The following is an 18,626-nucleotide window of genomic DNA, read 5'->3' on the forward strand; positions in this document are numbered from 1 at the left end:
TGACCTCGTGATTTTGTATAGCCTCGTGAGGCCTATTTTTTTATTATATCTAGGGCACCACTGAAGAATTTTAAAATGCTTCGTTGACAGTTTGGCACTTTGGATCCAAAACAATTTCCTTTTTCTACTTTTTTGGAAAATTAGGAAGCAGCAGCTCTAAAGAAGAAGAGAAGGAGAAGGAAGAGAGAGACGAAGGCAAAGTACCCTGTGGCCTCGTCCCCCTCGGGGGGATTAGTTTATTCCGAAGTTTCTCCGATCCAAATAGTACTTCGAACTTGGAACGAGCATGAAGAAATTAACGATACTTCTTTATCTTTTGAGTTGTTCTGCCGGACCGGTCGCTCAAGATCTAAAGAAAACCAATTCTTTTCAAATAATAGAATTGTTACCTCGTAACTTTTATTTTTAAACGATGGTGATGATCCTTCATGATTTGATTCTCAATTTTCTGTGACCTTACCAATATCTCCTCAGAGTCACCATGCCGAGAACATAGGACAAGAAAAAATAATTCGAAAGATTCTTCATGACATTAGTGTGAGCTCTGGCAACAAATGGATCATTTGTTGGGCGCTAGAATCTCTAATTGTCTCGAGAATTTGATTTCATCTTTATCATCCTCTGTGCTAGGCAAAGTTTTACATGTTCACCATTTACAAGAATGCTTACAAGAATGTATCATGTCTGAATCATCATCATCAAAGGAGTAAAGCACAAGCCGGGGGTCAGTCCCAAGCCAAACACCAAACTCTCTCTCTAGATACAGCAAATTAGAAATGGGGAAAAGAAAAAAAGATACAAGTAACAACAGAGTTCCTTTGTACACTTATCACCCCCAAAGGGTACACTAAACAGCTTTCAGCAAAAAGAATGATGGGGTACATTCTTTTATTTCCGATCACTGGGTGTACCATACATGATTCATGGAAGGAATACTAAGTATTCCATTTTTATCTTCTATTAAAGAAAAAAGAATGACTAGATTTAACGACCTAATATACAGATTTGAAGACCTCCATTCTATCATTAGTAAAAAAAATTAATGATAGTATCACCATTATATCATAAAGTCTTTCCTCCATTACAGAAGCTTGCTTGTTCGCCGCTTTGCCGGGCCTCCAGGGAAGAGCTTCATTATCCAACCCAAGACCCTCTCAACTACCTGGAATTGGCAAAAAAAGAACAATAGCAACCAAAGTTTTTAGCAGCATACAAATTGATCAGTAGTTGATTTTTCACATAACATTGCCAAACTATAGAAAAGCTTAAGGCCTTTTTGGCATCATTATTATTTCTTTTTCTTTCTATACAAATTACTGAAATATCACAAGGAGATTGATGTTGAAGATAGCATTTGCATGAAACTTTCTGGCATCCCTTGCCTCCATTTTCACTCTTTTTCTGGAAGCAATAAATCTTTGCTTTCAAAAGCTTTAAATATTTTACAAAAAATTAAATAAGCAAAAGGGTTTCATCATACATGCTGTTTAATCTAGTTAATTTTTCTTCAGTTCTTGAAAACAAATACAGAAAGCAAAGAGCAATACCAAAGGGGCCCTTTCTGCTGTGTGAGACAGAGTGCTGCCAATTTAAAAATGGTAAAACAAGGAGCAGCTGGCTGTCCAAACCAGCAATTTTTTAAGGGGTATAATAGTAACTGGACTAGCTTTCTAACAGACATTTGAGTCTTCTCAAACAAGACAATTCTTCATAAGCTAGAGATGAAACTTTTAAAACCCGCATAAATAGATACGCATACATGCATGCCTGCCTTATGCCAGTCTGCTGCCTACAATTTTCCACAACCAAAACGAACAGCTGTCATCTAGCATTTGACACTGGAGCTCAGCCACTCTAATACAAATGCCGGGATCCAGAGCATTGAAAGTCCAGAAACAAATGAATGTCAATAAAGTCTTATTGCAATCTGATAAGAGTTCATTTTAATACCTAATTAATTAAAAGTTAATCACTAATCCGACCATTTGTACTAAGGAGATGGCAGTACTGGCAAAGAACTCCAAGAAACCGGTTTTGTACATCAAATAGTGTGGAGTCTCTGCTGTGTCATATTGAAACTACATAATTCAGTTGTGTTCCCCACCATTCCCCACCAATTCTTCAATGCTGAGCTCACACAGAAACAGTAATGAAGGAATGGTGCAGAGCATGCACAAATGCTTTTATCCACACACCACAAATGTGCTCATAAGTTCACGTGTGCAGCTGCCTCAAGGAATCTCATCAAAATTTGAATAAGGGCATTAAATCAATTGAAGCATGCTATGCAGTTCGTGATTTCTATAGCCTGGCCAGAATTCCCCATTAAGTGCACATTATCACTAAATAGCATGTATATGAAATAATTCTTCGCATGCAGGAGCCCCATTAAGTGGGTGGGAAAACAGACCTGCTAAGAGAGAGAGAGAGAGAGAGAGGCAGAGTTCAGAAAGCATGGGAGCTTAGTACTTCTCTAATCAATGGAGAAAAAAGTAGTGCTGTTTACAGTTATTATCCGGAGCTCATTCTGATCAAGAAGTTACATATGATAGAGCATTGAATAAGCATGACAAGGGCAGGAAAAAGAAAGTTAAAGCAACCCACAGTATTTCATTAACTGATGACTGATTTGACCAGTTTACCCAAGGATCACAAATTGTGATTACAACAACAATAATAATAACAAAACAAACTTTCTGCCTGAAAAAGCCATCTAGTAACAAAAATTAGAACTAAATCTTCAAATTAGCAATATCAAACAAGCAAGTGGACACTTATAAACAGTAAATCATGAAAGCATCTAATAATACCATACCTCATAGATATTTAAATTATCACAATCACAAGCACGAGTGGACACTTATAAACAGTTAACCATGAAGGCATCTAATAACTATCATACCTCATCGCCTTCATCAGCATATTCTATTTTATCATGCATGATATGGGAATCTACAGGCTTTGCCAAAACATTCTCATCAGCCATCCGTTGAGCAGTCATGAGCTCTAACCTCTGGGTCTGTGCCTCCAGCTTTTGTGATAGATCCTTGTTCAAGTCCTACAAAAATTGCAAGAAAAAAGTATTTAGTTGCAATTTTAGACCTGTGCTGAGGCACCTTTGGGTTGAGACATCTAACTACATGATCCTAATAAATGTCCAGATTCACAGATCGTCATATCATGTGATAATATGATAACAGTATGAAATTTAAACATTATACTTGTTTTGTAACTTATCACGGTTTAGTATTTAGTTGCAATGCAAATAGCAGTGCTATATATTTAAATTACCAGCAATCATTGTCAGAGTATATTACCTTCAGCTTGGAACAATTTGATGATTCAATTTTGAGAGCTCGCACCACCTCTTCTTTCTCCAGTGCTAGCTGCAAGTATCCAACATAAAGTACATATATTGAAATAAAAGATTTCAGCAGTGGAATGGGAAAAGGGGATTTCTGACTTCATCTTGTGAACAATTACATGCACGGTAATTAACATATGAAATACACTTAAATACATACCTCAGATATCAACGTATTGATGTTGTCAATCATTCTAAGCTGATCTACTGGAATACCACCAGATCCATCTGGAAGATATAATCTTCCATCTTCGGGAAGAGACATGAATAAGCTGATATCTTGCAATGCATTTAGGCTATCGTTGAGCATTGTTTCTGGACCAGTAGCCTCCCCATCAACCAGATTCACATTTTCAGCACCTAAAAGAGAAATCTAATGGTTCAGAATGGAATATATATAGCAATAGAAAAAGTACAAATGATGGTAAAGATCCCATAATAATTTCTGCAATTCAAGTCAATCAAGCACTCACTGGAATGCAACAACCAGGGAGCCTATTGACAGTCCTTGTGTTAAAGTAGCGCCCAGAATGGATGTAGTTGCTGGACTTCTTAAACCCATGGAATACCGAAGGAAAAGAGCAGAGAAATCAATTATCCGCTTCTATCCTTTTTACTTTGTTTAGTTTTATGTACCCTACTATAGATGCAAACTACTTTCATGGCAAGTATTCTTGCTTTCATAGTCACAGCAATCTTTACATTGAAACACTTCCAAATTAATAACAAAATATTCTAATCTGAATGATTATCCAAACTTAAAATTGTTCAATAATTCATAAACTCTATAAATTAAGCATGTTGATGACTAATGATGCATCTGTTAACAATGATGTTCATCACCAGTGTTGCAACGTTGTAATCTTCAACCAAACAAAATTTTCTAGAGGAGCAAAACTCTATCATCTTATAATGCTCGAGATCTTAGATGATCAAAACAAGCCCAAGAGATGAGGTCATAGATGCCAATTATTCAAGTACCTTCCTCTCTATAAATTAAAAGACTAAATGAAGATGATGTAATTTGTTAATCAATAGTAAAACAAATTAAAGTAACTAAGACTTTATTGATGTAAAAGCACACACCATCAGATATTTATGGAATTGAAGATGTTTATTATGATGTGCGGTATTGATAAACATGGCATAAATAACGCAAAGTTAACTTCCCCATGTTGCTAACAAGCCTATGTTTTTAAAACCAGACCGGACAATGAACCGGCAAGCTGCCCGATTCCCATGTTGACCAGTTTGATCTCCCACGCCTCACATGCCTAGGGAGTGCCCTCACGTACGGCGAGAAGCCCCCATTCCCCACATCTCACGTGCCTGGGGTGCGCCCCTCCCCGCTCCTCGCGCATGGCTAGTGCACCTTAGTTTGACCGATCCACCAGCACCATTGCACATCTCACGTGCCCCCTCCCCGCCGCCACATGCAGCGCCGTCCTCCCCTCCACATCCCCTGCATCCACTCCCCACTCCTCTATTGCCCTCGAGCTCCTCGTACTCCCCCACAATTGTCGCTGCATTCACCATTGTCCACTATCTCAGCACCACCACCACCGCTTCCCGTTGGGCTTATCTTTAAGAGGCTTGGAGGAGGGGGAGGGGTCACGTGGAGGCCGGAGTCGAGGAGGGGGAGGTGGGGTCAGCAGAGCAAGGCTGCGGAGTTGGTGTGGAGTGGGGGGACGGGGAGGGATGGGGGCTAGCAGCAGATGGCAGCAAGGTCAACGAGGGCAACAATGTGGCAAAGTAATGGCCCAACATAGGTGACCTTGAGGTGGGTATCGTGTGTGGTGGCGCAGCGGCGAAGGAGGAGAAGAGGGAGGCTTTGATGAGGAAGCGATCGGAGGGGGAGCAGGGGAAGGAGGGAGGGGAGAGGGGCTGGGGGCAAAAAATGACTTGAAGGATGGTAGAGAAGTGCGAGGGGGAGACTGTTGGAGGGTTGATGTGAATCTTGTGAAGGCCGAGGTCTAGACTTTCAATGCCACAACCGCCATCGGGTGGAGCGACTGGAGATGGAGGTCGGACTGGTACTTCACTCCCGGCTCGAACTCGATCACCACCTCCATCCCCACCGCCATTCATCCAAAAATAAAACCCAAACCAATGAGAGAGAGAGAGAGTGAGAGAGAGAGAGAGAGAGAGAGAGAGAGAGAGAGAGATTGGGTGACCCGATCAATGAAATTTCCCCTCTCTACTCAACCCATGAGAGATTAGGTCAAAAGTCCTCTAGCAACCCATGAGAACCGAACTGGACTGGCTGGTTTGTTCAGTACGTTCGGTTCTCCCTGGTTTGACTGAGTTTTGACTGCTTCTAAAATCTCCTCTAGACTAGACCGGACAGGCAACCGGTTCCCAATTCAACTAGTCGAACTAGCTGATCTGGTCTAGTTTTACAAACATTGAAAAGAGCTAGTGTTCCTACTTACAAGTACGAGTTTAGTAATAACACAGAGAAGCATGTGTGAAATTCATAACTGAGATTAGCATGTGTTAGTTTCATACCTAAATCCTCTGTAGAAGTAGACGCATCTCTTCTACTAGGGGAAGCTTTTTTTGAATCTTTGATTTTCCCATCTGTAGATGCTTTCCGTAGTTTAGACTGCAGAACTTTTTTCTCTGTGTAATACAAGTATAATCAAAACCAAAGGAGAGCTTATTCATGACATGTAATGTGCTTGTCTATAAGCTTGCATGTGAAACATGCAAAGCTAGAAGGATATATTTTTTCTCATATAATGCACTAAGAAAATAAAACAAGGTAAAAATTCTGTAAACAAGATAAGAAATTTACAAGGCATGGAAAGGAACAATTTATTAGCAATAATTGTTTTTATAGCATTTTTCCCCTTAAGTAGAGGGTGACAAAGAAGTAACCACTGCACATATTTAGATTAAAAAAAAACGTCATTGCCATGATAAACACTATCAGCAATCACAAGATTCTGGAGCTGTCATATTTTAAAGGTAATGGTAAAATCTAATTGAGAATATCAAGCTACAAGTTGAGAAAAATTATACCTTCCTGCAAAGCATTGATGGTGGACTGGAAATCCTGGCGTTCTTTCTCTAAAATAGAGACCTTACGTCTGTATGAGTTCAGAAAGAACTATTGGTTAGTGATATTATAGCCATGGAACTGCACACCACACTTAATAAGCTTTATCCTAACTATTTGGGACCAACTTTTAGGAAGCTGCTGTGTCATAAATTCCTAGGGCCAACAAAAATCATTGCCAGCATAAAATGTTGGTTATATGCTACAAATTCATGAAACTTCAGAATTTCAAGAATGGTTATGATAAGGGGTGAAGCTCAAGAAATGTTTCATTTTAAAAAAAAACGTAACTAATAGCCAGATCTTAAAGTTTTAAACATTAATTGAGCTTGAATGCTTAATGTAGATAAAAAGCTAACAATCTTAATTAACTACTACAGAGATTACTCTTGTTCTATTGGACCACAGAAAACAACAACATAAGATGTAATCATTATAAACACTGTTATACTTCTTTTCATGTCCATCTTAAAACAACTCACTGTGCATCTAAGCAACATACCCAGTTCATTTCCAATTAAGCATCCATCATTAATAAATTAAGACATAATACGTATAATGTCAAACTTACCTGTATGAAGGGATTTCAGAACTCAAATTCTCCAGTTGTTTTTCCAGCTTTAGCTCATTTGACCTCAGTTTGAGTGCCTATAAAAATGTAAACAAAAGTGTACAAGATAATGAACAAGATGATCAACCAAAGCATGCATTCCTTCATCATAATACATATTGGTCCATACCAGACCATGATATTCACCAAGACGATGTCCTTTACCATGCGATATCATAGCAAATCAACAAATACTATTAGCCTTGATCAAGAAGAGAACATGTTGATAAATTCTGATCACCAGCCTATTCTCTCATCTGCCTGGGATGATGCAATAAATAGGCCGGGGTTGGCTAATTAAAACCCTGAGTTTAAGGCCAAGATTGTAATATGGATGAAAAGGATTTAGTTTTATCTTCTGATTCTTAAAAATAGGTTTAAGTTTTGGCTGCTAGAAATTTTTAGCAGACCACAACAATCTAGCAAACCTGAATGATAAGTAGGATCATAAATAACCAGATAGTTTGAAATGAGAGTGGATGATGAATAGATGGAAGGTTTTCTGACTGGCTAGATCGAAAACTAAACAGATAGATATGGAAGTGATGAAATAATATGATAATAACCATAACATTTAAATATTGCTACCATCGCCAATTAAGGGAGAGCAACCTCTAAAGTATTTACTAAAGCTTCTGAGTAAATAGTTGCTATCATAGCGAATGATCTTAGCTAAGGCTCAACCACAGCCAATTGCTACTATTACAAAATCCCACAATACTCCAAATAATAAAGGAAAGCTACTTGATGTCATCACACTTAAAGAAAAGAAAAACTAGAACATATGTATCTGTTACAATCATATTTATGTGTCTCAAGCAGCACATCTAAACCATCAATCACCTCTTGTGATACAAAACTCATATTAATCCCAGGACTGCTGATTTACATGCCTTACCATATCCTATGTTATAATAAAAAGGCAAGAGGCTCTTCAACATGCACAAGCCTCAACTTGATCTAGAGCTGTTTGCGAGCCCCTATACTTGAAAAGTTTTCCCCCTGAACTGAGTCAATTTCATTTTGTTGTCTTTTCTAAAGCCTATCAAAGATGGACTTGTCACCTCGTGGATATGAACCTGAACTCTGCAAAAATTTAGTGCACAGTGGAAGGTTGTACACATTTGATCGGAATTCGGTTATGGCATTTAGAAGTTCAGAGTTAAGGTTCCTACACCTCTACTGCTATAATGGGAACTTGAGAGAAGGACTCCACCCTCCTTTTGACCGTCCAATAATATTACCAAACCACTATGCAGCACCGCACAGCAGCTTCAGGGATATGACAGTATTTGACTTTTTGACCTTTTCCCCTCCACAGACACGTGTATTGCGCATGCCTGACACCAGTATCTTAAATATTACAGTTCATATTACAAGCAATATGAACTAACAAATAAAGGATGAGATCCTTTCGACTAAACTACAAAATAGAAACAGAAGGATGCTAGCCAACTATCATCAGGATAACACAGCTTAGGATTTATTGATTAGCTTGAAAGGTTCGTCACCTTCAAAAGATGGAGCCATCACTGCTATAAATAAGAAAAGCAATGGCTGCAGATTCTCTGACTAAATTTTAAATTGTTTTACTACATGGGTACTAGGTGTTGAAGGCTCTTTATGCGGGATATCTCATCCTGATAAAAATAGAAAAATAAGTAAATCATGACTACTTTACCTATGATGGAAAAAGGAAACAACAGTTACTGGCCATAACATGACTCACCATAACAGCCATAAGCCCATAACTAAAAAATTTGATATGAAACTTCCCCTAGGATAAAAATAAGATTTAATAGTCTTTGATCTCTGACCTTGTTCTCCAAAAAAAATGTGTGTAGACTGTACACCCATAAAAGACAAAAAAATAGATCTAAGTTGGGTTCACATACATAAGCAAGAAGCACTTCCATTTATATGGGATGGACTCTATAGGTCATGTTACGAACTAACACAATCATGTTTAACATCTTTTACAACCACATATGCAAGCTACTATGAACTAGCACATAACATAAACAGGGGAAAGGAAAGAAAGGAGAACAAAGACGTGAAAGATAAATGCTAGCATTGGAAAACACAAGTTTATTATTCTTTATGCTAACTGGAAAAACTTTAAATTACATCCTGAAAGTCCTTTCAACAACTGATTAAGTGTGGTATCCACAACGTTTGTGCAAGATAGCCTCCTTTTAAGAAGTCTCAAACTGATAAAACAAGCTCTATGGAGAAAGTCATTGAAAAAGAACTAGCATAAACATAGGACAAAGAAAAAGAAGAAAACCGGCTACCTTCTCTTCTAAGCTAATGACTTCAGATGCAAGTATTTTCGCTCTTTCATCAGCAGCATTGCATTCTAGCTGTGCATTTGCATATTCCATTTTGACAGACTCAAGTGCCAGCTGTTATAAATACCGAGAAAATGATGTGAATAACAATTTGCTTGTGAAATGAATGTTAGAAATTGTAGAATCACAAGAAAATAATCATACAAAAACCTTATATAATACGAGAACATGAACAAGAAGCACAAGTACAGAGTTTTTTTTTTTTTTTTTGCTATGAAGAATGTGTTCATATAAGACAAAGACATTAAAATTTGAAAAATGAATAACAGCACTACATCATTCGGCCATATACTGAAAACTCTTCATTCTCAAATAGTGAATAAATCTTGCACATATCTGTTGCATACCTAGCAGAAAATAGAAAAGAAAATAATGCACACAACGCAAATTACCGAGTGCTCCTTTGTTGACGTGGTGGAGAACAAAAAAGGATGCCAAACATCTATATGTGCATGAGGTTCCACTAATTATAACCAAGGTTTGCAATCTCAACATCAAACTCTGTACCATTACCATCTTGTACAGTTTGGCATATCAATACTCAGTATGCCTCTGTACCATGTACCAATTCCATATCGATAACATACCGGTACAAATTGGTATGTCATTCCATGATTATAACTGACCTATCTCAGATTTTTTTGAAGCAGATCTTGTATAGGTTGGTTTTGACTAGAAACTTTAAGCCAATTTGTGTCATGAGGGCAGAGATTTTATGGGTCAAGTTGGATCAGACCAGGTCAGGTCAACTTGGATCATTTACATTTATTTGCTATTAGTTGTGTCATTTTCAGTGGAAATAAAATCATTAACATGTATCAAATTTTAACAAAACTAAGTCAATTCATGACTCCTTATTTTCCTATGTTTTTATATGGTTTAGCACAACATGGATAGGACAGGTCAAGCTGGGTTGATACATGTCTGGTCAAAATAGGTAAAGGTAAGTTAGAACAAGTTACAGTCAGGTTGGGACTGGAATAATTATTGGAATAGGAAATTAAGAGTCGGCTAGGTTGAGTCCAGTCCTAGGGATTAACTTGTCGTCAAGTATGGTCAAGCAGTATCCAGGGGCGGCCCAATACATTTGGGGGCCTAAGGCGAATCCAATGAACGAGGCCTCTTTTTTTTAATAATAATTTTTTTAATAAATATAAAATACTTAAAAAAATGATATGAAAATAGATAGCTATCAAGTATACTATTTCAACAAAGATACATGAATCTAACAAAGATAGACAAAAAGTCTTTTCAATTTAATATAATTCTTGAATGGAAGCACATAAAAGTAATTACTCAAATGAAGAGCCATGAAACTGATTAAATAACTGAGATAATGCTTGGCAATACTGTTTACCATGTCAAGCAAGAGCCGAATAGGAAAAGGTCATCCCATGGCACTTCATGCTCAAGGTAAAGAAAAGAATTTGTCCATAAAGGAACCTCTCTATAAGAGAAAGTAGGGTCATTATGGGAAATTCACTCCATCTAATTAATAAAAGTCCCATCCCACCATCTCCCCTTTTTTCTTTTTTAGTAAATAACCATCTCCCCTTCAAGTGAGTACCCAAGCAGCAACTGAACATCACGGCACACCAGCCATTCAACCCCCTCCCTCCTTTTCTCTCTCTACCACCCAAGAGGGGAGAAGAAACCGAGAGGAGAAAACTAAAAGAATCTCCACCCTCCAAGAAGTCCATCTCCAATCCCCCTATCTTTCTTCCGGATGGCCCAGCTGGATCAGGAGTAATGTGAGGGAAGGAAAACCAAGACCAAAACCAAAAAAGAGAAGGGATGAAAATTGAAAGATAAGAGTGGCTTCAGGCGTGTATCAAGCCAACCAAATCCCTCCTCTCTCTCTCTCTCTCTCCACCCAAAACAAAACTACTGTCCCCAACTTCCCAAATTGCCCCTCTGCAGGCCAAGAAACTCTCCACCTCCCTTCCATCAAGGGGGAAGACTTGTAGCCAGCTCCTGTTCCCGTTTTATATGGGGCTTTTGCTTCCTTTTGGTCAGTCTCCCGAGGGCCTTCCATTGGCCCGGAGCCTTAGGTGACCGCCTCGGTCGCCTAGGGCTCGGGCCAGCCCTAGCAGTATCGAACCGGAGATAGTTTAAGTTGAGTATATATTGAGCTTGCAAACATTATTATTCTATCTCGGACCAACTAAAACCAACCAAACCCAACACCTTTTCAAGTGCCAACCTACTTCAGAAAAACACAAACCATATGCATTCAGACAAATGTACCAATGCAAGTTCTTAAACATCAAATGCCTAAAGATACCTATGTATATAGCAAATATTTGAATGTGTGCATGCATGCATACGTGAATAAAAATATACAATAAATACAAACATGCGTGCATGCAAACCCACTTCCACAAACTGACCATCCACCCTCCACTTCCAACACACACACATGCACACACGCGCACGCACACAGACAGATGGAATCTGCTCCTTTCAAAAGTAGAGAGCTATCTACTTCTCTCGAGTCCAAAATCAACAATGGAGTATCCAAATTAAAGATCCATATCATTCATCATGATGTATACCACTAAAGATGCTAACAAACCAAAAAATCAAGTATTTTGATAGTCCCAAACTTTTGCATCAAGTGGGTGCAAAAAAAAAATGGTTAAAATAATGCAAGATGATGCTTTGGTATGATCTAAGCATTAAAATCTAGTGATCTTCAATCTATATATGTTGTAACATGTGTGATCATGATTAATAATATTGATTTTCAATTTAAATGCCTTATTATGCATTTTAGCACATTAGCACAGTGAAAACCGTCCATTTTTGTGCCCACTTGATGCATGGTTAAAGAACACCAAAATAAGTGATTTGTGATTTCTAGGCATTTTTAATGGTACGATCATAATTAACAGGGTGGATCTTTGATTTGGATGCTTGAGAGGAGAACATAGTCCATCCCACACATATATAAATTATATATAACTGGTAAAATCCAAATTAGTTTGGTGATGTCCTGAGGATGGAGTGAAAGACCACGCAAAATTCTGATCAGCCGGATCCCGTGATCCCTTGGACTTTTTCTGGAAGAATTTTCAAGAGTTCAAATAATACATCACAATGAGAGTGGACTTCTCTATAATGTAATGGTTTAGAAGAGTCACCGTCTAGTTCACCGCTAGGACTTTTCCCTTCTAGATTAGTGGAAGGAGATACAAATTCCAGTTAGGCAGATGAGGAAGTGCAGCTTAATATATATGCATGTATTTAACACACACACACAAATGTATGTACATATACATATAGGGTGCAAAGAAAGAACTTGACACCCACTACCAAATTTAACATTGCGATCCAAAAATGAAAAAGTGAGCCATTGGATGTGATGCCTAAAATTTCTGTATAAAAAAATCATCTATTCTCTAGGCCCTTACACTATGCATCAAGTCGCCCCAAAATCAATGTATAACATTTCATTATAACTATATATTTGAGATAACTTGATGCATAGGCTAGATGCCTCCAAAACATATGATTTTTTGTATATGGATATTTTTTAGGCCTTATAAAGCACATCATCAGCTCAAATTTCCATTTTTGGCAACCAACATTGGATTTGGAGGTATGTGTAAAGTTTTTTCTTTATACCCTGTGTGTATTGTAACCACACACACACACACACACGCACACACACATAGGATGGACTATTCTCCTCTCAAGAGGAGAGGGTATTTGCTCTTGAATCTAGAATCAATAACGGGATATCTAAATTGAAGATCCACACCATTGATCATGATTTATGCTACTAAAAATGTTGAGAAACCAAATATCACAGATTTTAGTGGTCTCTAGTCCATGCATCATGTAGACACAATAATAGACTATTTCCATTGCTCTAATATTGCTAAAATACATGATAAAGCATTTAAATTGAGAATCTATCTTACTGATCATGATAAACATACATTAAAACATATATAAATGAAAAATCAATGGATTTTAATACTTAGATCATAGCAAAACATAGTTTTGCATCATTTTAACCACTTATTTTTGTATGCACTTGATGGATAGGTTAGAGACTAAAAAAGCATATGATGTGAATCTCTAATTTCGATGCCCCTTTGTTGACGTTAGACTCAAGAGTAGATACCCTCTCCTCTTCAGCGGAGCAAAGTCCATCTCACTCTTTATACATACATATATATAGCATCCTTCACATCTATTATGATAACACACAATGAGAAAAAGGGGAGGGCACAGAGGATTAACTAGTTGAGCCTTGATTTCTTCCTGCAGCCCTTCCATGTCGAATTTTAGCTGGCTGATAGCCTTTCCCTGAAATAAAAAATCAAAGCTTAAATTTAATACTAACTATAGAGCAATAAATACAAGATGCTTGATTTATCAATTTCTACATACCTAAAGATGTACTGCAACAAAAGTAAAAGCATAATCTTAGGATGACTACAGTGAATATTCTTTTACATTCTAAAAAGAATAGGGATCCCAATATCCGACCATATAATACTTATTTTCCTTTCTATTCCTACCTAAATATAGTGATGGAGGGTAATTAAATCTAGCCTTATGCAACATGAAGACCGGTCCATTACGGTGGATATTCCTTTGCATGAAAGATTTCAGTAGTTATTTCAGGTAAAGAGGAACATGAAATCCCCACCATGGGGCTGCACATAACCAACCAGAAAAGTAAGACCTTCTTCTCGTTCAAATATAATTGATGTTCTAGTGACATCAAAATCTTCAGGTAGTTATTAGCCTCTTTATTGTTACTAAACAGAATTTGGCTGCTAGATGTGTTTACAATCACTGACGAGAAGAAGAGTTAATGGGAGTATACTAGATTTTGTTATGTCGATCAATAAGCATATTATGCAGAAAATATGCATGCTCCACATCAACCAGAAAGAAAGTGGCATGTCATTTAAGAGACAAGCAGCATTCACTACGCCTCAAGCAACATGTGACAAGTACCAAATGAGATCAACCAAGTCAGAATGGCCAGGGAGAATATGCATAAAATCAAATCTTTAGTGTTTTAACTTTTAAATAAAGGGCTACATTTTCAGGCCAACTCACAATTAGATAACACACCTGTTGGTTATAGCTCTCAGTCAGAGATGAATTCTCAGCAGCCAACGACTCTGCTAGTGTTCGTGATGTGTCCAGAGCTCGTTGCAGAGAAAACTTTTCTTGTGTCAAATCTTCAATGTGCTGCAAAAAAGAACATTATGGACACCAATGAAAAAGATCCCTAGCAGTTCAAAGTGAAGATTATAACAAATGCATGATGGCAATAATTCATCTATAATGAAGTACACGGAGAAGTGCAAATTCAAAGTAAGGATTATTTTTTAAGAAGTCATATAAGTAGGTCCAAGGCAAAGTTTTCTAATTTTCAATTAATTGGATTTCCATTTCACATTCAAATGCATCAGATTGAACTACAACTATAGTTTTGGTGGGTCGGAGAGATCTGGTTGTCTAGTGAACAGCAGCTCTAATATCTTCTATTGTAACTATGAATTGTTTAATCAATGAACAAGAATCCCAGTGGATCAATGTATATATATATTCACTTTTTGCGAAACGGAAACTAAAACAGTGACCTGACTCCTTTTTTTCTTCAATCCTCGTGTATTAGCCTCTAAAAGGAGCAACGAAATGCTAATATAAAGGTGCCTAAAGGTGAAAATTAAAAACAATAAATACAATCACCTGCTCCAATGCTGCAAAATCTTCATCTTTCTTCAGAATTGGGATATTATGGTCACTCTGCATATCATGATCCTCCTGCATATCCTGATCCCCTACTCCCAGATCCAAAAGTGGTGTATCATTAGAAACAGAAGTCAAGGATGGCTCCTTTTCAATATTAACATCCATAGTTCTCGAATCATAAGATTGCTCAATAGTGACGAGCTCCGCAGACAGCATTTTCTGAGAAGATGATGAGTGAGTCTCTGTACTGTCAAAATTTGAACTACTAAAAGATGATGGAGGATTAGCTTTCTCAGGCTTGTCATAAGGCATATAAGATACCCTAGGCACACCAAGGGAGTCAAGAAAAGATGGGCGAGATCGACCAAAAGTAGTTCCATAGCCAGATGAAGGAAATTGATTTTGGTTAGAAGAACTTCTAAAAGCTAAGCGAAAATCTGCAGATGGTGGTTCTGATGCATGCCAAGGTGCACTGCCAACATTGAGGCGACGACTAATGGCATCAGCAATCTGCCCCCCTCCTGTATTTATACCCAAAGCACTATGATAGTCCATGTTGCCACCACGAATAGGTTGCTCCACTCCAAGAAATGAGTCTGTTTATTTGGTGGTTGAGCATAAAGCAGCAGGCCTCACATCAGAAGTTAAGTCAAAGAAAATAGAATCATCAGTAACCAGTTTGATGAAAAGTATGAACTTTACATATACCTTTACGTACTCCAGATGTGTCGGTTGAAGTGCTGGGAAGCCCCAACCTCTTATGAGTAGAAACACTTTCTGACCTCTCAGGAAGAAAACCTGAATGGTTTGTTTTCTCATCAATGTTTGGCTTTGCATGAAGCGAATCTAAACTAATAAGCTGATCTCCTGTAATAACATCAGTTGGCTCAGATTTGGTACGAGTAAACTCAGTGTTCTCTCTAAAGTGGTCATAATAACCATTGTCCAGCTGAGAAAAGCCTGAGCTTCCATATAATTTAGAAACCTCGTCCCTTGCAGGTTCTTGCTCTGAATCTCCATATAATGCATTATTGCTGCTAAGCCAGGAGGAAGAGGTTGCAGATGTCCCATTTGAGGAACCAGCATCAGTGCTTTGGGAAGGACTAACTGTCTTATTTTCATGAGATGTAACTGACCCAGAAGGATTGGTGACAGTAATACCATCCCTACCAGATACAGATCCATCTCTCACATGCTCACTATTTTGAGTATGTTTACCATGTTGGTCAACATCAGCTGGCTGCAACTGGCCAGTAGATGCTGCCTTCTTAGCAGCCTTCTGCCTACGGAACTCCTCTAGCTGGTCATGGAAAAACAATAACCTCAGATATCAGTGTTGTCACTCATTAAAGAGTACAATCTGAATAATACATCTAATGTCCACACAACAAAAGGTGCATGTGGTGCAATAATATTCAATATCTATTATGTCAAAAAAAAAAACCGAGAGGAGCAATTTAACTCATTAAATACATGATACAAGTCTCATATACACGCAGCAGCAAAATGTCTTCTAAACATTTATGCTATTTACACTGCAATTTTCAAGCAGATCTGGGAAATGGGGGAGAAATGAAAGATTTCAAATTTACAACCCCAACTCAAATCCTTGTATATTCTACGATATCCCAAATTAGCTTTTTTTTTTTCATCACCATCATTGTGTTTAGTGAGCAGAGTTTAATAAAACTGTGACACAGATGCATAAAATACTAAATCAGTGAACAAGTGAATTGTGCAAACATTACCAATATTTTCCCAAAAAGAGAAAAACACATTTAAAATTTGAACTTTGTCAAGGTTCACTTCCTATCCTGGTGGAATATGCCAAAATTAAGCAAATAACTTCGTAAATTTAAAGGGATAAAATAGTGGCAATTAGAGTTTCCATATTATTTGTAAATGAATGAACCGTCTAGCATACAGTTGAAGAGATCCATGGAAAAATGATCAAAAGAACAAGCAGTTAATCTGGAGGTAGAATTCCATAGGCTATTCTAATGCCACATCCATCCACCTTAAGCTGTCTCCACTAGTTCATCATAAGTACAAGCTTACAAACTTAAGAATCAGAAATTTGAGGACTGTTGGCATCATTGCTGTTTTTTTGTTTTTATTTCTCTATAAATTAGTGAAATCTCCCGTGGAGATTGATGTGGAAGCCAGTTTTCAGGCCCAACTTCCACTATTCCAAGTTTCTGTTTTTGATCCTTTCTGAAGCAATCAATCCTTGCTTCCAAAGCATTTGAAGATTTTGATAAAAAAAATCTTGAAAACGCAAAAGAGTTCCATCATGAAGGGGACTGGTCCAGTACATTTTCCTTCTTGGGACTTTGTAAACAAAAACAGAAAACGAACGCAATACCAAACGGGCACCCTAAGAAAGAGTCTTTATAAGAGTTGTTAGAAAATCACTAGATTAAAACCTCCAAATTTCTCCCTCAAATGAGATTTGTTGATCCGCAATTCAGAAACTATTCTTTATTGTCTAAATTCCCAGAATTTTCAAGATTTGCAATCAAAGATGAGTATTTTGGTAAAATCTTGATAAGAAATCTCAGAAAACTCCGCAAACGACAGGAAAGAAATCAAACCGGAAAGCAAAACAGATTGAGATCGTACCCGTTTCTTCCCAGCTTCGAGATGGCCTTTGCGTGAAGAAGCGGCAGAATTTGGCAGGACGTGCGCCGAAGCCATGCCCAAACCCCAAGACCCGCCCGATTTACACCAAAATCTCTGATGCTTCCCGTAGCACCGGCCCAAGGATTCCAACTCCGACGCCGCCCGGCAACGAATCTCAAAACAAAGAAAAACTCACACAAAGAATGGACAAGAAGCTCAGATCTCCGAAAAAAATACACGAATCGAAAGAAAAAATAGTCGAATCACAGAACGAATTAAGCGACGATATCTTGGAGAGGGGCAGAGGAGGGAGAGCACAGGAGAGAGGGGGAAAAAGCCCTAATTAAGGCACGGATATAACAAGAACGTGAGACACCCTTACAGATCTCTCCCTCCTCCCCTCTCTTCCCCCCCCCCCTGTTTTTTAATTTTTGTTTTACTGTTATTGCGTTTTCTTATGGAAACGTCGGCTTTCTCCCCCCCTCTCTCTCTTGCGGTGGGTGGGATCCGCTCCAATGTTTGAAGATCGGACCGGAACGGCCGGGAAGATGGCATCTGGTTCGGTCTGACATGGCAATTGAACCGGACAACGTTTTGCTTCAAGTTTGAAACAGACACTTATATTTGTCCCCATTTTGCTTCCTCTCACTTGAACGCATATAGCTTTGTAAGGAAGCAATTACACTAAGGGCTCATTTGGTCCGCGAAAAAAGAACGAGAAAAAATTATAATCAACGAAAAAATAATGAGATGCCTCTTGTTTGATTGGAGTTTTCAAAAAAGAGAAATAAAAAAGTTGTATTCTTATGAAAATATAATTCTCATATTTCATGAGAAAGTTTTTTCCATGAAGATCATGAAAAAGTTACTTTTCCATTAGACTTGAATCACTCC

General features: G+C 38.0%; 1 protein-coding gene across 1 annotated transcript; it reads right to left on the bottom strand.

Annotated features, from left to right (window-relative positions):
- Positions 1–586: 586 nt before the first annotated feature.
- LOC103711424 (protein BLISTER-like) lies at positions 587–18,225 on the bottom strand. The gene is made up of 13 exons (XM_008797559.3): positions 17,733–18,225; positions 15,819–16,410; positions 15,108–15,706; positions 14,484–14,603; positions 13,638–13,703; positions 9,330–9,440; positions 6,997–7,073; positions 6,389–6,456; positions 5,873–5,986; positions 3,525–3,724; positions 3,318–3,386; positions 2,903–3,058; positions 587–1,162 (listed from the first exon to the last, which is right to left on the bottom strand). Exons 1-13 carry the CDS (start codon positions 17,805–17,807, stop codon positions 1,082–1,084), a joined length of 2,328 nt encoding a protein of 775 aa, XP_008795781.2. The 5' UTR covers positions 17,808–18,225; the 3' UTR covers positions 587–1,081.
- Between the last annotated feature and the right edge of the window lie 401 nt (positions 18,226–18,626).

The sequence above is a fragment of the Phoenix dactylifera genome, chromosome 16 (assembly GCF_009389715.1).
Source record: "Phoenix dactylifera cultivar Barhee BC4 chromosome 16, palm_55x_up_171113_PBpolish2nd_filt_p, whole genome shotgun sequence".
Taxonomy (NCBI): Eukaryota; Viridiplantae; Streptophyta; class Magnoliopsida; order Arecales; family Arecaceae; genus Phoenix; species Phoenix dactylifera.

Coding starts and splice junctions, on each gene's coding strand:
- LOC103711424 (XM_008797559.3), bottom strand. CDS start 17,807: ATGGCTTCGGCGCACGTCCTGCCAAATTCTGCCGCTTCTTCACGCAAA. Junction 3,059..3,317: donor CAAATTGTTCCAAGCTGAAG/GTAATATACTCT, acceptor CAATTTTTGTAG/GACTTGAACAAGGATCTATC. Junction 1,163..2,902: donor ATGCTGATGAAGGCGATGAG/GTATGATAGTTA, acceptor TGCCAATTCCAG/GTAGTTGAGAGGGTCTTGGG.